Source organism: Anopheles stephensi, chromosome X, assembly GCF_013141755.1.
Source record: "Anopheles stephensi strain Indian chromosome X, UCI_ANSTEP_V1.0, whole genome shotgun sequence".
Taxonomy (NCBI): domain Eukaryota; kingdom Metazoa; phylum Arthropoda; class Insecta; order Diptera; family Culicidae; genus Anopheles; species Anopheles stephensi.
Genome location: NC_050201.1, coordinates 17,907,574 through 17,929,698, shown reverse-complemented (window position 1 = coordinate 17,929,698; position 22,125 = coordinate 17,907,574). Strand labels below are relative to the sequence as shown.

Genomic DNA, 22,125 nt, shown 5'->3' with positions numbered 1-22,125 from the left:
ACTACCATCGGGCGAAGATCATTCGGTATGGTCTTAATTTCCTCGTGCAACGAGGAATCTGTTGTTAAAAGGGAACTGTAGGTCTCAGGAAGGGCAGCACGGTTTAATTCCTGTAAAGCGCTAGGATGCACTTGTAGGGCAACAAAATCTTCATAGATCTTCAAGATTTTGCTCTTAGAACCTGTACGCTGTATAAACTAATAACTTTAAAATTTGTTTAAACAGCTGATAAAGCGTACAGGTTCTGTGCATAATAGTCGGCAAAATATTATTTACATAAGACAAACCAAATGTCGCTCAGAGAAGCACACGATTTCCTCTACTGTTTAACATTTACACATATGACATACCAACAATGCATCACTGCGCGAAATATTTATATGTAGATGATTTTCCTATTTCTTCATCCTCTAAACATTCTAAAAGCATCATCAGATCCTTAAAAAGAGGACTAAAACATACAGCAGATACTGCACGAAATGGAAAAAGAAAACTGATGGTTCAAAATCAGAATCTATATATTTTACGCGATACACATGATCTCGCAGGCTTCCACAAAACAATCTAATCATTATTTTCAACACTTTTGTATAGAAATATGCCGTTAAATACTTTGACATTAGATAAAACGTTAACATTTAAAAACCACATTGAAAACATAACCAATAAATCAGGCAAAACGCTAAAAGCATTATACCCTTTCATGAACCGAAGGTCCAAATTGAACACAATAAATAAACTTCTCCTACATAGAGCCTGTTTCATACTCACGTACGCCGCGCCTATTTTTAAAATTTGTGCCAAAACAGAAATTAATAAGCTCCAAATAATTAAAAAATGCTTTAAACAATAATTAATTTGGCCGTGTTGTACAGCACTTGATCACTTCTCATACGCACAAATATCTCTATGATAGAAGCACACATAGTACAGATATGAATGAATTACATTAGTAAGCGCGTTTCAAGCGAAAATTCGATCTTGCTACAATTAGTGCAATACACCTAATTCGATTATTTATACATAGGAAAAGGTTTATACAGTGTAAGTCAGGATTAGTATGGTATGGTGTTTTTTTCTCTAGTTTTTAAAAGATTTTTTTGTTGCCTATTTGTTATTACGCGATAGGTAGTATTATGTTTTGCCCTTTGTTTTAGTTAAAGTTACAACTTGTCTTTTATCGTGTTTTTATTTGTAAATTTTTCCCTTCAACATTGTCAACAACTAGCGACCATTTATTCAAGAACAGTATAACACAACAAAGACTCAACATTTATGATTTAATGATAAGAGCGAACTTGGCGCACCCATAGTTAAGGATATAACATCATATCAAAACATATTACATTGTAATTTCCACAATAAAAAGAAAACTACTACTACTACTTATAATTTTTATGAAACGCTCTTCGATTTAGAATGTTGTGTTCTGTTAGCACACTTGATTCATCATCAGCCCCAAACGGGGCGAATATCGTATAAAAATAAAATGTGAAACATTTCGAAGAAACTATCTTTGAAGGTTCTTTCATCAGGCGCTTAATTTGCTGTGTTCATCGTTTTCTTAAGCAAAAGTTATTTTTATCTCTAGCGTGTTTGAGACAGCAGTGAAAACATCTTGCACACGACTTGCTTTCAAGCAGCGCATGATGTGTGTCAATTCACCTAGCAAAAGATTATGTTTGGAATCTGTGTTTTTTGCTTCCTGTTGCTGCCACATTCGTTCTCTAAATTTGGATTCTCTTCACAGTCACAGCGCGATCAAATACACTTACGTTATATGAAGCGCATGCGTAAATGAATGTGCAGAGTTGCTGCGTCTGTTCCGAACTGTAAAGACAGGCGCAATAACACGGCATGACGCCAAAAGGTTGAAAATTTTCCGACAGTCCCCACCACTAAATAAAAACTAGAATCCTCTTTTCGGAGTCAAGGAACGTGAGGTTTTCACAAAACGTTGGGCCAGTCAGTCACATCGCTTCGGATCGAGCAGTACTGTTTCCTAGTACTGAATAGCTGCCTTGCCATCAATAGTGTGCAGTTTGGCCAATTTTCGGTTCATCCATTTTGAGTTTTATCTGAATTTGAGGTAAGTTGATGGCGAGTGCTACGCGAATTCTTCTGTTTTCGTTTGAATACTTCTGTTTTCGAGCCAACAAAATACTTCTATCAAACCTGGTTTCTACCGTGCTGTTTTGTGTTCTTCGTACTAGTGTTCAATTTTTCAAGCGTACCACCAATTTATAAGATTGTCAAATTTAAAATCAGTGTCTTCAATGATAAACCGTACGCCTTATGCTTGGACTTGGAAACAAGCCTGAAGCTGTGTAATTCCAGCGCTATCATCGTTCAACCATCTTTCGTCTATGTCAGAAAAATTAGTGATTTTATTATTGTGCAAATGGCAATGTTGTTCAGTAACGTCAGAGATATACTATAGAGTATTTTGTTTATCGCAAGCTGAAAGGATATTATTTATAAGTTCAGTGTTTGTTCAACGATTGTCAGTGAAACAGAATTAAAAATAATTTTTGATCGTGTCTTAGAAATAAATGGGTATAAAAGGAATACCGGGTTAATTTTCCACGAACGTTAAATTTTTTTTAACACTTAGCTTAACTTAAGTTATGTATATTTGAAATGTACTCCTTTACAATTTACATACAAGGGTTAAGCAAAACCATGCAAAAATGTCAACCTGTATCCTACATAACATAAATAACTTTTCATTATTTTCTTACACCACGATCTTGAAGGGTCTCATATTGGCATGTTTGGCTTACTTGACTTTAAATTAGCCCATAGCTATAAAGGAAGTCAGCTCAATACGGGAGGATGTTCTGGATAGGATTCGATATTCAGACTTGACATGTGAAGTTCGGCGTCGCTACCACATTCTCCGAAAAATTTACATAGATTATAAATCAGAGATTCAATTGAATAATCAAAAGTTTCAAACATGTTCTACCCATAAGATTTTACATTTTCAAACAAACTATAATAATGTGTCAGCATTTCACATTCTTGAAAAAGTGGTAGCATAATACTGTTACAATCATCTACCACCACCTGTGCTTCAACTTTTTCAGTGTGTAGCCGATAAAAAGTTTAAAAATAGACATGAGATGCGTCTTTTTGGGTCACTGTGTGGTACGATCTAATTTTAGATGTGAAAACTAGAAACCAACTGAATAAAAGGCTTGAGTATTTTCGCATGCGCGTTACTTTGAAAATCCAAAAATGAAACAATTTAGGGAACAAAATTTATTAAGAGAAATGGTGTGCCGGTGTTTACGCTAAGCCACTTTTAATTTTTAATCGCAAGAAAAAGGTCAATTCAATAAAATACTAATGCGCGAAGTTGCGCAATCTTCATCGTCAAGATAAAAATAGCAATATTGTAAGAATCAAGAATCTTGCACCAAATAACGGCAAGTGTAGATATAGAACACCAATCATAAAAACAAGAAAGTCTTCTTCCTCGAAAAATCGTTCTTCCTTAAAATGTTCTGTATTTCAAGCTTTTACCACCATAAGAACGATGAACGAAAAATTACGGTGCACCAATTCACACCCAGCAATCTTCTAATAAGGATAATATTTCTTATATGAATTTGTTAATAGTTGACATCATGTTCAAAAGCAGTGTTTTAGTTTTGAGCTATGTAACTTCGAATGCACGCATGCATCAAAAAGCTTTCGTCCTGAAAAGTTAGTTAATGGCCGAGGTTCTATTGTTGTGCTTGAAATAAGCCTACGTATTTATTTTGTTCGATTCATATTTTTTTACGTAAAGTAATATTTACATTTTGTTGGAAAGAATCTGAAGTTTTGCATATTCATTTTTTTCGCCTGTACGTTATTCGTCGTGCACGTTGGTTTGATTATGCAACCATCAGTTTTTAATTTTTTACAGTTTTCATCTCCATAAACCATTTATTCCATTTATCCATTTATCTTTTTGCATCCTTTTCTTGTACAACATATCTCCATTTGTTTATCTGATGATACAATGTTTCAGACGCATAATGATCGATATCTCCATTTGTAGCACTTTGTTAGCGTCTGTATTGGCGTTTAGCTACTCTGCTACTTCTTCATTTATTCTGTTGGCTTTACGACTTTTCAGCAATGCATCAAATTTCTAAATTACTATACTTATTGGCACCAAATAGTTGGATACTCAGTCCTCAGTACAGGGGGACGGTCTGAATGTGATTTGAACCCCGTTCCAGTGTGAAGTCTGGTGCCGCTGTCGCCTGTACCACAGGTCCGGCCCCATTCTTCAACTTTATTATATAAATATTCAAATTAAGGAAATTTTCTGTCTCGTAAACTTTATTTTAAACATACCATTTTTCAAAAAGTATTAAAGGCAAAACATATCGCTAACACATTTATACATTTATTTTATGTTTGAGAACGATAATTAAGAAGTGAAAAAACCAATTTTTATTTTTTTGCCAGCAGTAAAGTTTCAAACTAAATCAACATGGCTGACGATGAAGCAAAGAAGGCGAAACAGGCGGAAATCGAGCGCAAGCGTGCCGAAGTGCGCAAGCGCATGGAGGAAGCCTCCAAGGCCAAAAAGGCCAAGAAGGGTTTCATGACTCCGGAACGTAAGAAGAAGCTCAGGGTAAGTTTACCAAAATAATTAATTTAGCATAAGAATAAACTAAGGGTAATTATACAAAAATAATTGATTCCCATATCAGTTCCAAAATTTCCTTGGGACAGCATCGAGCTGATTCATTTAATATCAATACTTCATATTACAGCTACTTCTGCGCAAAAAAGCTGCTGAGGAATTAAAGAAAGAACAGGAGCGCAAGGCAGCTGAACGTCGACGCATTATTGAGGAACGATGTGGCAAGCCTAAAAACATCGAGGAGGCTAACGAAGGTAACAAAAACTTGCTTAATTTTTTTCTAAACAAATTAATCCTTCAGTCGAATTTGACAAACTGTCAAGATTTACGAAATCTATACTCAAGTAGTTAATTTTACGGCATGATTAATGTAGTTTCATGATTGTTAAAACCATACATTCTTTTAGCATTATTTTACGCATTGAACAAACTATAAAATAGTTTTGAGTATTATGTTTCTCATTATTGATATCTCTACCCATCATATGTGAATTGAATAATTTAATGTATGTGTAATTGATAAAGGAAACACTATTCACGTTTCATCTCGTTATCAAAGTTCAGTCATGAATATAAGCAGATCAGATGCTACTTAAAAAAAAGATCATACGATCGACATAAAATATCGTTGAAAAGAATTAAAAAAGGGTAAAGATTTAAAACTGCAACTGAAATAGTAACGCATGGTTATTCTTTTAGAATATTGTTAATGAAAGTTATTTCTAGAAAACGTTGCTATACAATAAATCATACAGAAATAAAACACTTATATTCTCTTAAGTCCTTTCCGTAACATTTATCCTCTGTTGAAGGCCATCTCTTGTGCTAAGTGTCTCTTTTATTTTACTTACTTTTTTTTAAACAAACACTTTTTTTATTTAAATCAGTGAAAAATAAATACTGGAATCTAATTGCAAAAGAAGTATTACAAAATTTCTACAAAAAATGGCACCAGCATTATTTAATTTTAATTTAAAGGCTCAAAAACCGTGTCATCCATCTCATGAAATGATTGCATTAATTTAATTGAAACCAATTGCACATTATTCAATGAAAAACTAATCAAACGAACACCTAAAATTAAATGGTATTTTTCGACGGTATCTTTCGAGGCCTTAAATGAAAAAAACCCTTGTTAAATTCGATTGAAATATACAAATTAAAAAATAATGAACAATTTAAAATAATAAATACAAAATGGGTGGAATTCATAAACGGAAGTAGCCAAACAATAACTCATTCATCGATGCGTGGTGTACTTCAATGATTCCCACAAGACTCCGGTGTTTAAAAATTTCAAAACATTTTTTATAAATTCTTGGAAGGATCTTAAATATTTTACCATAGTTCCTGCTTAAAAATAAACTTATTTTTTATCACGTACATATTTATTCTTTTGTCTTAGATTATGTAAACTTGATTCATACATTAAACGGCTACATACAAAATTCATGGTCGTAAAAAAATATTATTGATGGTATTGATGTAATATCTTAATTTGATTAACACATTCAAACATTTTTTTATGTTTGTAAAATGGAAATATGAAATAATATGTATAGAAAGAGAAAAAGAGAGAAAGAGACAGAGAGAGAGAGGGAGAGAGAGAGAGAGAGAGATGGAAATGGAAAACACAATGCAAGTTATACTTATTTTGAACGAGAAAGATACTGGTAGTCTCAATTTTTTATAGTATTCCACAATTTTATAACAAAAAGTCCAAATCTACATTATTCTCGAAAAATATATTTGACCCTGCTATTTTATAGAACACATTGGTATGAATGTGTTCCTTTTTTTTTAATTTAGAATCGTTTAAATCCACACGTAACAAATTAAAGTTAACATTTATTTCTTTGCTATACGAATTTTACGGTTTATCACTTGAATTTCGTCTCAATCCGCTTTTAATGCCAGATCAAGCGAGAAAGATTCTTCGTGACTATCATCAACGTATTAATTCCCTGGAGGAGGAGAAGTATGATCTTGAATATGTTGTTAAAAGGAAAGATATGGAGGTACATAAGCACAGAAAGTGTTTATTTCAGCTATATACATACTTAAAAGAAGCACTGTTCGCTACTTTTCTCTGTGCTCTACTTTCTGCAAAGGTCGAATACTCGTAATGTTCGATTATATCTTCTTTGCATTATCTTTTCCTAACTGTGCGTTCTTTACCTTCCTTTCTTAAATTATATTTCCTGATCTACGCTGCATTGTTTGTTCCTATTTAAAACTGTGTTCTCTTTTAATATTACGAGAATTTTATACTTTATGTTCATGTTCCTATTATCATTAGTGAATGTATTTGACCTTTTATGTATTTGTATTTATTCACCAGCATATTAATCTATTTTTTGTGTCTGCTATCAGCTTTTGACTTTTGTTTTGACGTTTGTTCAATATACATGTTTTAAATAATATTTTCATTCAGCCAAAATGACCGAATAATAATCAAAAGAAATGTTATATTTCTTTCTTCTTCGAATAAATACAAGAATCCATAATATAGCAATGTAGCTTAAAAATAATAATTTTGCCTGATGTTCATTCAATACTTATCTTTTACAAAAGTATGGCTAAACCGTTAACATCAAGTTGATTTTCAATTGGTTACTCGTAATTGATACATTGTATATGAAATTATTATAAACATTTTTTATCCAAATAATACTTTTAGTTTGTATCAATTTATTTTATAATTTATTTCCAAACATGTAACGTTCTTAATCTTTCTCCTTCCTTAAATAACGTTTTGTTTTATTTCTTTCTACTTGGATTATCTCTTATTTACGTATGTTTTGTATTGTTCTGTGAGCTTCTGACGGATCTAGTTTCAATCAGTAACTAAGAAATTAATTTAAGCATATTCAAATTTTTGATTCACATACCTTCAGAACACACAAAGTCCATACTTTTCTACATGCCTTCAGAAAATCAAAAACAAATATTAATACAGGGCTTACAAGGATCTATATAATATATTTTAATGTCTTAGTGTGTGTTTCTACACACCGAATCTGGTCGTGTCTTTTTGTTTGATCTCGCATCCGTTGGAAAACAGTTCAATCGAAAAATATCAGTTTCGGTTACAAAATAGCTGTTCTGATGAATCGACAACCCGGTAGAAAGTAATCAGATATTGCGACACACGAATAAATTTTCCAAGTCTATGATCAGTTTTAAAAATCCCTTCCAAGCAGCATTAAATATTTTGAGTTTAAAATTTGTGTACTGAAAGTTTATCATCACTTCAGTTTAAATGCGTTGGAGCATCAAAATTATGGCTATAGATCAAAATCAAGTACGATATACAAAATGCCCTGCCCTATGAACCAATCTTTTTTTTTTTTTTGAAGCATTACACTTTACAGCTATTTCGATACATGTACACAATATTTTTTAATAGAGGGTTACATGGATTCAATAATACTTGATTAATAGATATTTAAATTCTCTCCTTAAAGTGACGGACGAAATCACATAACTAATATGGGAAAAAACCTTTAAAGCTACTACTCATAATTTTGAATATTTTTTTGCTAATAAAAAAAATAAATGCAGTAAAACCAAACGAGAGGAAACAAACAACTTTCATAATTTGCGTCCTAATCCTTATTGTAGCATAAAGGTGTAGGAGAAAATACTCAAAACTATCAAACTGCTTCCAACCCCTGTTTTATTTTTTAAATTTAATTGAATATTGGAGTTAACTCAGTCGTAAGTAATAGAACAACATTATATGAAAATCCCTGTATACTCTCTTACCACACACTTATTACACTCACCTCCAAATGATACCCTGGTGATCGATTCCGTCAAGAAGAAGAAGCAAGAACCAATATTTTCATATTTATAACAACCAGAGCGTTATTGTGCTGTTTCTTTTTGACTTGTTTTGGTGTATCTGGCTGCAAACTTGGTCAAAAGTCAAAAGAATAAGATACAGGAACTTTGTACGAAGCTTTTTGAAAAAATTTCTTATATCTTACACTTTTGCATATTTGAGTGGTTTTATGTCAAACTCATCAGAGTACATCTTGTTTTTTTTTTTCATAAAGGCTATGCAGCATTCCTATTGAATACATGCATCGTGTTGAAAATATGTTTATATGCTTTCAGGCATCATTTTAGTGGAAATAACAAAATACAAAACTTTATATAAAAATACTACAACAAAAATCAGAACAAAAACAGAAATCAAACAGAAGAATGAAACACTATTCCGAAAATGTTTGAACTGAAAACTGGAGTAACAATATTCCATTCTATGAGACTGCATAGAACCATACTTCAAGTACTAAATCCATATTTCCAAGTTATTTGAAATAGTTATCAAAAATTTATTGTAAAGATATTGTTTTAAACAAAAAAAATCTTTATTTTTTTTAATTCCTATTATAGCCAGTCTGAAGAACACATGTAAAGAATATCATTCAAGAATTTGTTCCCTGGAAGGCGAAAAAATTGATTATGAATATGAAGTTGCTAGAAAGGATTTTGAGGCAAGCAAATCTAAGAAGTTAAATCAACCCACTGACATCGTCATAGTATAAATACATATATTTGGTTTGACGCAAGGGTTGCTAACATGATTTTGGCAAACCGCTTTGAAATCATATTAAATAGTTGGCTAATTTTAACGGCTTGCAGGTATTGTAGGTTTCTTTTAGAAGCCACCCCTAAGTTCTCATTGAAACGATTGATAAGCACTTATCTAGAAGCGAAAGTTCCGAAAACATTGTGTTTTTTACCAAGTGTTCTTTATAACACAATCGCTTGATAATCATGGTTTGTAAAAATGATTGGAGCAATTTTCGCTTTAAAGTATTTAGTTAAAAAAGCAAATGATAGATTAAACAAACCACCTAAGGGCGATTGCTCTTTTTTACCAATGATAATTAAATTTATGTTTTATCAACTCCTAAAGAATTGGAGGTTTTAGATAATCTTAAGGATATTTAATGCAATTTATTGCATTTAAACTTGACCATGTTTTCAATTAATATGAATTTAAAACAAATCTTTGGCTTCAGCTTATAGATTGTATTCTTGTCAAGCCTATACTGCCGCTTTTTATATATTTTCATCGCCACGTTAGGTTAAATACAAATTGGAATGCGTTAACAATATAAACCGCTTGTCACTGTGGTTTTGTAATGTCACTGTATTGTATCTTTGTTGGCTTCTTTCTAAGTATTCAATCTCTATCATTTTATTGATGGGTATTCGTTACACTAACGACTAATTTCTTAATGTCGTGCTGTATTAGGCTGGTTGCAAAGTTATTACGATTGACGAGTAGATTCTTTTGAACATGGAGCAGTGAACGTGAATTAAAAATAAACACAGCTTCATTGGTCAAAAAATTTGTTTAATGAATAAGAAAATGCTGTTAACAATTGCTTTCTGCGATTAGCTTTGCGAGCTTTGAGACGCAAATGTTTACACGCTGTGGAATTTTACGTAGCATACGCTTACATTATTTCGTATGTCCGTTAGGGCTCCATCTAAAAGCTCTTTTTCCATGTGTTTTCTTGTATTGAACTTCAGCGCTGATAATACGTGAAAGGATCGTAAGCATTACATAGGATACGATAGAGGAATCAGTAATGTTAGTGGTTCCTCTCCGAGTTTTGCAAGAATACCTTAGTCAAACTCCTTCTGTAATTTGATTATTATACTTATACCAAATAACCAGGCAGCCTTTGTAGGGCCTTTTCAGGTTTCCAAACATTTCTTTACACAGGTAATTAGTTATTAGCAACCGATTAAAAAATAATTAAAATTATTCCAAAACTTAAGTTAGTTTGCGCAATCAATTTCAATTTCAGTTTCAAGAAATGTGGTGGACCATATATACATATATTTATATATAAATATATATATATATATATATATATATATATATATATATATATATATATATATATATATATATATATATATATATATATATATATATATATATATATATATATATATATATATATATACATATATATATATATATATATATATACTCAAAAACGATATTTTATAATCTTCAAACAATAGGGAATAATATGACTTTGTTTGATATGTTAGCTAGCGAAAAACATTCAACCATTACAGTAGCATACAAACCAATGCAACACAGTTTAACCAAAAAGGTAGACTCCTTCTGAAGTGTTTGACAATAGACACACCTTTTTTGGTAGATTGTCTTTTTTGAAAGAATAAATGTGCTTTAGCGAGTTTTTAGCTTAAAGCTTGCTAACTGTGTAAAATTCAAAACGAGATGTAAGTTACTTGCATAGTTTATATTCCTTCATTTTTTTGTTTGCATTTCTAGAACAGGTAACATGAATGGTCCTGATAAAGGAGCTCCAAAAATAACCAAGTAGAATCGATATTTGAGTATCTATTTCGATCTAATCTTTAGAGTTAAAAAAACCATTCGAGTGATAATGTCAGTGGATAATTTTTGCCTTTCAGTATGCAAGCTTATAGCATTTAAAGCACAAAACGTCACAATACTTGTAAAATGGCTTCGGTCCTCATACACCCCAATAACATAAATTAAAGCAAACGATCAATTATGAAGAGTTTAAAAAGCTATTGACATTTAAAATCCCTTCCAAAATAATAAGATTTCTCATGCCTATTTCATCCTTTTTCATAGCCGAGCTTCAAACAATTTGTAAGGAATATTGGAATAGGGTATTTGGTTTGGAAGGTGACAAATTTGATTTAGAAAGAATGGAAAAATTGAAACAGTTTGAGGTAAATCTCTTGGTATTGTAATTATATTTGAGTTAAAATGAGTGGCCTTTTTGATATTGTTGTATTCACTAAAGTTTTTGACACCTCACTTAATTTTTACGATTATTATCAATATTCAACATTGATGACAAAAGCTATCATTGGAATATGCAAATTTTGTTGTATGATCCCAACATCCGACACACAAACATACATGGATACATGTACCTTAAATTCACTCTTTTAATTAGTATTGAATATGAATTATTATTGAAGATTTCTTCAAACAAAAAAACACAATAAATGTTTTAGTATTTATCGTTATGCCAAGTTGTCAGCATGGCTAAGAAAATTTAAGCGCATGCAAAATCAATGAAATTTCATCTAAAGACCAAAATTTAGTTTTTAATTTTTCTTTTTTTTCTTGCTTCTTGTTAATATAAATGGCTATGTTTGCTTTAGCAAACGCTAGCTATTCACATTAACGAAGTTTAATCGGTGCTACAGCACATTTTCTATAACTGCATCAACTGATGACAAAACAACTCACGTTTACGGAATTCTCAAAGTTATTTTGCCAATGAAAAACGAGAAAGAAAAAAACACAAAAAATACAAAACCTTTATTTCGTAATAGAACTATAAACCAAGTCAACTTGATTATTAAATTGATGAAGGTTTACTTAAATTGACCTAGTTTTTACTCTTAGGTACAAAATAAATAATTACAATATTTTATTTTATTTATTTATTGAGTATTACGGTCCGATGCCGTATTGTCACCACCGCATGTGGTGACTGTGAATTATATTCACGCATAAAAAACAATTAACAAAATTAACTAGGCATTTCCTCAATTACAATATTTTAATTGACATTAAATGTTGATGAATTCTATCCCGAAATAAGCTGTAAATGGGTAAAATTTATCATCTAAAACCGTAGCATTTTTATTTTTCAAACTGAATGATTAACATGTAGAATTATTTATAAATTTTCAGTGTTATTCAGATCATAAAACAAGTATCCCAATGTTTAAAACAATCTGTGGTTTAGGATATGACTTCAATAAGACATAAATTTCATAGATTTTTTTAAAATATCAAAGTCACTCATTGTTTTAAAATTGCAGACGCTTGTTTTATAGCCTGAAAAACATGGTGTCTGTTCCTAACTTGTATGTATCATTAATTTATTAAATCAATCAAATTTTTACGTTAGACAGTTGTAGCCATTAAACATGTAAGACATATTGAAAAAATATATTTTAAATGCTTAAAAAAATATTGAAACCATTCAGAGATAAACTAGTAAAATATATTAATGTACACAAATATTCTTTAATGTTATGTTCAGGAGGTTATATTAATTTCAAATAATATTGAGCAATGTTAATTTAAGTCAAATAATGACTTTAGTTCTCAAGTATCACTTTAGCTTTTTGTCTAAATTCTTGCATTATTGCATCCCTTCGTACTTAACTTATGAAAGTGATATCAGTCGATAACGGTCAAATAATGACTTTAGTTCTCAACTATCACTTTAAACTTTTTATCTAAATTCTTGCTTTTTTGTATTACCTTGAAACTTAAGACGGCATAAACTTATGAAAGTGTTATCTGTTGAAACCTTTTTTGTCTAAAAGTGTAATATTTTAAGTGATCATTCTATTATTTGAATAATACATGTTAAACGATTATTTTTCTAAATCCATGTCATACTGCAAAACTGTTTTAACATTTTGATTGATTGACTCACTCAAACCAAGCGCTAAATAGTGGTATGATTTTAATTGTTGCATAAGATACCCATAATTATTAGCAGATTTATTTTGATCGAAGCTATTCCTTATCTAAGTATCAAAACTCGCTTTTCCCATTTGCAGACCAATTGAAAGACATTGTAAAAGAATATTACAGCCGTATGTATACGTGTGAAGGCCAAAAATGGGATTTGGAATATGAAGTCCGGAAAAGAGATTGGGAGGTACTGAATGAATTCGAAAACCTTTTTTAAACAGTTTAAAACCAATCCAGCAATTCACTTAAAATCCATGAATGCCTTTTATAAATCCAGTCATTTTACCATTCCATGAATCCATGCCCGACCACTCCTGAGTACCAGTGTTATATGTATATTTACTTTGAAATGTACATATATATATAATATATGTTATATGTATATACTTCAAGAATAATATATTATACATATATGTATACCATGTATAAGCATATTCAAGTGTAGTATGTATACAAACGGATAATTTCACATTCATTTTCTAATATTTTTCATTCTCAATTCATTTAGATAGCACTGCACTGATAAAAGAAAATTGTTTATTATCTATTGAAATCCGTTATATTTCTTTTTTATTACTTTTTCTACTTTTTGAAGACTCATTTTATCATGCTACATATTTGTTTGCTTCGTTACTTTTTCTAGCACCTAATAATAGTTATTGTATTTTGTTTATCATTTCATCGAAACATTTGATAAAAAATAACTTCATTTAGTTCTAATTTCCAAATGTTTCTTAATTATACGATTGCATCAGTGATTCTTTAATTATAAATATGCTTATTTATTAAACAAAACTCGTTTTGCGCCACAAGTAAAGATAAATTGAGTATGTCACTCATATAACACTACAAGTTACTCATATAGATATAGAAATAGATTTTATACATCTATGCTTGTTTTAATAAACAGGTCAACAACAAAAAAGGAAAACAATTCTTTAGTTTTTGGACTAATGATCATTAACTACAACTTATTATTTTATTTTTTGAGTTTTTGATTTTTATAATTTATATTACTAAAATCCTCTGTTTCACAATTCAACAGCCTGCACAACTTTGATTTATGAGAATTGATATATAAAGCATTTGAAATGTTTTTGTAATGTGTTGTTTTCTAAAGATATCATTAACATTTTTTATGGAATGCTCAAATATCATTTTTTTAAAGATTGTCCCTGCATGCATCCAATGCTCCCACACAACTAATTCTAGGTTTGGTCGATTTGATGATTAATTTTTGATCATATATAATTTTTTTTTCTTATAGTTGCATTGCATTCTAATCCAATGTTTATGATTTCTAATGCTAAAAATAGCGTTTTTTAGCAATCATACTTGCCATTTAAGCTCGGCTGGAAAATGTTGAGACAAAAAAAAATGTTTTGTTACAATGATTCGTTTAGAAGTCAATTAGCTAGCAGTAGCAGAAAGCAGTAACAAGGAAAATATATGTAAATCCTTGAGTGATACCTTTAAATTTTGCTTAACTGAATACAATTTATTTATGAGATTATTTATTTATAAATAGACCACATATCAGTCTTTTTTTATTCATAAAGAACGGCTTGGCCGTATGGCTTAAAACTAAATTACAAATATTAATACAATTCATGATGGTTTGGTGATATTTCCTTCTCCAAACCGTGAAAGGGCACTTTATCCCGGGTGAGCTCAGTCACACATATCAGGCTTAATGCTGCTTTACATTTATTAAAAAAAAAACTTATAATGTTATTCCTTATTAGACAGTTTATATATGTAAACTAAAATGTTGACGTACATTATTCAATATTTTCTTCAGCAAAGTTTAATGAAATGACTCAAAGGACTTATACCCCGCTTTACATGCACTTGCGCTAAATTGATGCTAAAATTTCATACAACTTAAATTTTTTGGTTTAATTGTTTTAATGTAATCTTGCTTCATTTTTTATTTCAATCCGGTTTAGATTAAAACCTTTTCCTGTAAACTAAAGCTTAGATTTAGTAAAATTGAAGCATTCATTTGTATTCAAAAACTAAATGGTTTATTTTTTTTCTTTTTTTTGACTTCATCACTTTTGTCATAGTTGTTACGTGGTAATTTTTAGCTATTGGTAATTCATGTTGTCTATAGCTGAGATATTAGTTCTGTAGTTCAGTTCTGAGTTGCTGAAGAAGGCACCGGATATGAGATCGGTGCTATCACGCAGAACAATTGAATCATTAAAAACGAAAAACAAGCAGCAACTTGATAATCTATAAATGAATATTTGTTTACAGACAATACTGGATGAAGATTTTTCTATCGCAAATTCTTGTGCTATTCTGATCGTGCATTTTCATTGGATTTATTTTCTCATTCGTTAGACATTATTTATTTTTCGAGAGCCGTAATAGGTTTATAACAACATGTTCGATTAAATTCAAAATATGCTGGAGAACCAGCTGACTACTCCTTTGACAATTGGATTGAATGCTGATTTGAGCATATCAACTTAATGACTTAACGTAATATTTTACCAACTTGATGCTGGCTTTGAATTTTTAACACTAAGCACTTGTTTTTGAACCTCCATAGTGTGATTTGAAAATATCAAAAAAACATACTTAAAACCTTGTCAACCATGCAGTTTTAAAAATAAAAAAAGTTTAAAACTCCCAAATTATCCTTGTTTCAACAATTTGCGAATTATATAACAAAATGTTTTTTTTTTTTTAAATTGTATATATTCATCAGATTGAGAGGATCATCATACACCAAAAGTAAAAAAAAAACCGAGTCAAAAAGTATTGTCCGTTCAAAAAGAGATTGTATAATTCGAACATAAATTCAACACATTGATATAAGTTATTGACCATTCTATTCAACAATGATATTATAGAATTGGATATATGTATATATATATATATATATATATATATATATATATATATATATATATATATATATATATATATATATATATATATATATATATATATATATATATATATTTATATATATATATATTTATATGTTGTACAATATAATACATTAAGATATGATGTATGATTTTTATTTATTCATATTCTTAATGTTATGGTTTGGTGCCTTATTATCATCACCACATGTGAAGGCTGTCTTGTACATTCACGAACACTAATAACAAAATAACCAAGGCATTTCCTCCTGGTTGATGGCCACAACACAATCTAATTCATATGTACCAACTACAATAAATAAAAACATAGAAGAAATCAATATCCATTTTGAGTGGGAGATATTTCTTTACTTCATTTAAATAATAAATAATTATAAATTTTAAAGTTTTGCAATTTAGCATTACGGCCAGGCCGTCCTTCATTATTAACATTTTTTTCAATTGGTTTGAAGCATTTATTGTTTAATTAAATCTTATAAAATTAAAAATTGATCCGCGTGGCTTTTTTTTAAAATCTGCATTGTTTGAAATATGCAATACGGCCAAGCAGGTCACATTGAATAAAAACATTTAATGTGAACATAACTCAAACCTGTGCATATAAAAATGAGAACTTATTTACATGATACTTATTAAAGTATAGTGCAAGAAACTTACTTTTATTCATCAATCAAGAAAATTATCTCATCAGGAACATTATATATATATGAAAACTAAGATCATAAAAATAAGGAATGCATATTATAAAAAAGCTCTGATACATTATAAAATGTTCTCGTACCTTGCGAAACTCAGAACATGTTGTTAAGCATAATCTTTCGATTTATTATATTTAATATATTGCTCAATCTTTTGAAATTTGGACAATTTAAAAAAGTTTGTTATTCATGAATCATGTTTTACAAGAATTTTTTTTTGTTACGTACAATGTTTTGAGAAGGCAATTTAAAACATAAAAATATCATAGAAATAAATGTAAAGTTAGATTACTTAGAAAAATAGAATCATTATTATACTAACAAATATACATTTAATCCGAGAAATTTCATCTTTTTGTATTAAATTAACATATTACACAACACATATTCATCCAATTGAATTTGTAATACCACGGAAGCAAATGAATAAGCTTTTAAAATTTTATGTTTTTTTCTTCTTCAACTTCAAATTTTATGTTTATAAGCACAATACCAATCCATTACAAACAATTGAAGCATCGCTCAGAAAAGAATGAAGAAAATGGCGAGTTGAAAATAGAAATTTTAGGATAAAGAAAAAATGCCTCAAAAATATGGAAATATCATGAGCAGGATCGGGTTATTGTATTTTTTGTATTTTTTTCTTGGCATTGGTTATATTGTTCTCGAGTTGGTCATCAGGCGCAATTTATAATCACGAGTCACCGAACTCATACATAAAATCACATTGAATTTCAGCTATTGTACACGTTTTAAAAGTAACTCTAGAGTTTGTTGCTGTTATGGAATATGTCGAGCACATGAAATTATGCTATTTTGTATTTGTATAATGACGAAAAAATCGGTTTACTTTAGTTATGCCGTTTTTGCTTTATTAGACCTATTGAACCTTTTTGCTATAATTGTAACTATTCAATGCATATAATTAACTCATAAGCTTTACTACTTGTTTATGCAAATATCATAACTCATTTTTAGCCATAGCTTGGTGATTTTAATTTGTTAAAAACTTCAAATGCAAGATAATAAATTTGCTAAATGCTAATTGTTCAACTAATGATGTATGTTTACAAGAAGAACATGTATCTGAGATTATTTCAAATCAAATGCGTGAGGACGTTTAGCAATCTGTATGTCTTTACTTTGTGACGATAGAAATTTTACTTGATCAAAATACTTAGAACCTTAACAAAACTATCGAAAAATCAAAAACGTAAATAATTAAAAATGAAATGTAATGAACATAAAATTGCAAAGTCCGTGTAATACTTGTAAAGTAAACGAGTTGGCAAAAAGAAATTAATCAACGCTGCAGTCCACGAAGTACTGGCTTAACATGAACGTAGAAAAACATGTTTGCAAAAATCTATTGACTGCCCATTGAAAACGTATGGTTATATCTACTACCGATAACATTTCGCTTTGCAATGCATTGCAGTACAATCGAATACTGTTCTCTGGTTTATATGACAGTGGGCTTTTTCTGTAGTGTTTTGAAATAATTTTCTTTTTCTTTTGATTTGTTGGCTATAAAGTATCATCTTGCTTTTGTGAATACGATAAATAACTAACAACAAGCCTTATTAACTAATACAAACATTTATGGCTATATGCATAAATTAGCGCTTTATATCATTTTTCAAATCACACATTGCTTTCTTTTCTGCTAAACATCATTGCTGTACTTAAATAATCACTAGTGCAAATTGCTAATGCTAGGTTTTTTTATTCTTTTCACATTACATTCCTTTTTTGCGGGAATAACCTATAGATTTCCGATCTGAATGCCCAGGTTAACGACCTGCGTGGCAAGTTGTAAGTATAATCATTATGATCACATCAATTACTCTTGAAGTTTTAATTTATTTTTTTTTAATCAACAGCGTTAAGCCCACTCTGAAAAAGGTTTCGAAATACGAGAACAAATTCGCTAAGCTCCAGAAGAAGGCTGCTGAATTCAACTTCCGTAACCAACTCAAGGTTGTCAAGAAGAAGGAATTCACTTTGGAGGAGGAAGACAAAGAGGTACGTTGCATATACAAAATTTTAATCAATTTTTAAGGACCTATATTTTAGAAAAAAAAACACTTTTTTGTAATGGTTGCGACAACTACTGTTTTAATTTTTGTAAAATTTTTAAGGTAATTTAATTGCTTATGAAGGATTTTCTATTTAAAATCCTTCAGAATGGTCTTCAAACCAAGAAAGAGATACAGTCCGCGTTTTACGATTAGACAACGAGAAAAGCTATTTTTTTATAATCTGGGTCAAGATACTTTCTCGGCTGTCTTGATATTAAAAACGTTTTTTGGTATTTATTTAAAATACATATTTTAGCAATATGGCCAGGCCGATCCTTATGAATAAAAAAATACATATTTTAAATATTTTTTATCTTATGCCTTGCAGTATTAGATACTTAAACTCTACATATAACGATTGTTGATTAATATAAATATTGGAAGCTTTTCAATTGTGAGTGAATCAGTACCGATACCAATTTGTTTTTTGTTGATTGCTATTGTAACGTTCAAATATGTTATATATTCCTTTCACAATGTTTTTCATTTAACTATGGATCACAGTGGGTCAAAATAACTTTTAAAACTTTTTAAAACGTAAAAACACCATTCCTTTTAAAACTGGAAAAAATAAAAGAAAGAGAATAAACGTTTTTTTAGCTTTACGACCTCCCTTATCAAATAAAAAAAGGAAATAGTTCAAATTGTAATTCAGCAAAGCTTTCCCAAAGTAACATGTTTAATAAGAAAAACCTTACTATAATTTTAAAAAGGGTTTTAATTGATGAACTTAGTAGGAATAATTTATACGGTTACGCCGTTCAAGACACATAAAAGCTGTAAAGTTTTTTGAATGCTGTATATTACCGATACACAAATAAAGAAACGAGCACCATATCATTCAAGGACAAATTATTTTTTTCGAATTCTTTTGGCATCATAAAAAAGCATTTTTTTAAAGTCGCACTTGATTTTTGAATCCTTTTTTAAGGTCCTTATCAACCATAGATTTTGGTTTTTGGTTGAAAGTAAATGCAAATATCAACTGTACATTGATAATCCGATTTCTACCTACCTTTAACAGGCAAAGAAATCGGAGAAAGCCGACTGGCAGAAGAAGTAGATGTAGCTGACATCATGATGAACCAACTACATAGAATGAAGTCATCATCTGTTATCTGATATTATTTTGGAAAATAAAAAAAAACTTGCAGGCTACAGAAATATCATGTCATACATATATTCACTCTCATGATATATACATATGTCTCTCATGATATATACATGTTCATATATATATATATATATATATATATATATATATATATAGATATATATATATATATATATATATATATATATATATATATATATATATATATATATATATATATATATATATATATATATATATCACTTCCTAAAATAACTTTGGCAATAACTTGAAAATTTCACACATGTTTAATTGGGCTCTTAATACGTTATGCTTAAATAATTTACCAAATTTTATACTTTTTAACTTGTACATTAAAATAATCAAGTTTAGTTGAGTATTATTTGTTGCTATCAAACTGTGCCACAACAAAATAAACTGCAGTTCATCTACACTCAGAATCCTCCTTCTTTGAAACTACAACTTCGAAAGATCTCGGCCTGTAATTTCTGGTTTTCCTTGATTTGCTTTTTTATTTTGATATCGTGAAGTGATTTTCCTTGACGTAGCTGGAGAGTCTGTCCTGTGTACAAGGAGGTGTTCCGAACAGGATTCGATCCCTGATCCTGGAGTGCGAAAACAGGCTACAAACGGACTGCCCCTAGGATTACCATTTAATATATTTTATTGAATATTCTAGTACGCTTCACGTACCATCGAAATTCGTAGTATTTAAATTATATGTTATGTTATATTAATATAATAAGACCAATGGTTAAACTATTTGCGATTTCAAATTATTTCTTTGGAAACTTTAAATAGATTTTACCATGCGACAAATTGCAAAATCAACACTATCATTTTACATTTTTATATCTATGTTGGGTTTACTCGAAAAGCATTTTTTAGAAAAGATATTTTTAACAGCAATATGAGGCTGTATGAAATGTTAAAATGGATTTAAAATTTGATGAAAAGTGTAACATAATTGTATAATAGGACGTGATCACATTCTCATGAGAATGAAAAAAAAAAGATAATCAGAATCGATATCATGATTCATCCAATTTTAAGATACTTTCTCCACATTTTTCATTAAAGTTTCAAAAACCAAACTTGATCATAGCTGTATATATAAATATATATTTGGTTATATATGAAAGGTAATTAAAACTCAAGATCAAGATCATTTCATAAGATAATTCAATGTTTCAGGCACGAGTGTCTCTAAATTGTTTCAATCATTGTAGACAAATTTCAAAGAACAACCAAACTCAAAATCATTAAATTGAAGTGAAAATCAGAAATATATTACGAAATTATCATAGTATCATATTAACGGGTATTTGGGGGGGGCATCATAGTATCATATAAACGGGGCTTTAAATTGGTTATTAATGTACTAATTTGTTTTATTTCTTATTTTCTTTTCCAACCCTTCAACATATTTATCGTCGTATCGTTTCGTCGTATACCAAACCATCATCCTGAAAATGGTATTATAAATCATCTGGCACACGAAACCACACTTATAATGAGCAGAAGAAACCGGACTGGTCCAAGAAGGGAGACAGCAAGGTGAAAGAAGAAGCAGCAGAAGCTGTTGAAGCCGAGTCTTAAATTCTGTTCGACAGCCCTTATCTTTTCTTTAAAGATACAGCGGCAAATGTAACAACACACGCATTGATGCTATTTTTTATTTAACCCTGACAATAAAAAATCTATCCTATGTTCTATCCAATGCTACCGGCCCTTTAAAAAAGGAGTTATAGTGTAAGTGTTTTATTGATGACTATCCGTTAAGTTTCCTTATTGTTGGTATTCTGTCCTGTGATTCGTGATTTTTGTTTTTGTAGAATAGAATAATAGATAGGTGATGAATATTATATTTCATTATAATATTTCATCACACCTTATTTAGAAAACCTTAGCCAAATGACATCTGTGCATCGTCAGTCGGCTACACACAGACAGGCTCCTCGACGGGCCATCATTCTTAGTCCGACCACGAACGAATAAAGACAGGGAACTAGAAACACGACTTGTAATTGGCGCAGCCGGTATTAGGTGATTAGAAAAAAGAACAGTGCTAGTGAGTGACAAAAAGCTCACGTAGTTTGTCCGGATTTGTAGCTACTACCAGATAGGGCTTCATATTCA

At 30.1% G+C, this 22,125-nt stretch overlaps 1 protein-coding gene across 12 annotated transcripts; it reads left to right on the top strand.

Annotated features, from left to right (window-relative positions):
* The first annotated feature begins 1,870 nt into the window (after nt 1–1,870).
* LOC118512793 (troponin I) lies at nt 1,871–21,711 on the top strand. Of its 12 annotated transcripts, none has more exons than XM_036057725.1 (7): nt 1,871–2,089; nt 4,471–4,636; nt 4,779–4,902; nt 13,277–13,377; nt 18,563–18,606; nt 18,675–18,816; nt 21,508–21,711. In XM_036057725.1, the coding sequence occupies exons 2-7, from the start codon at nt 4,493–4,495 to the stop codon at nt 21,583–21,585; spliced, it is 633 nt and encodes a 210-aa protein (XP_035913618.1). In that variant the 5' UTR covers nt 1,871–2,089; nt 4,471–4,492; the 3' UTR covers nt 21,586–21,711. The 12 variants fall into 12 exon arrangements, with proteins under 12 accessions (XP_035913618.1, XP_035913610.1, XP_035913715.1 ...); XM_036057717.1 differs by having other exon boundaries at nt 4,468–4,636; XM_036057822.1 differs by lacking the exons at nt 13,277–13,377; nt 21,508–21,711 and adding exons at nt 9,053–9,153; nt 19,897–20,036.
* Nucleotides 21,712–22,125: the final 414 nt, after the last annotated feature.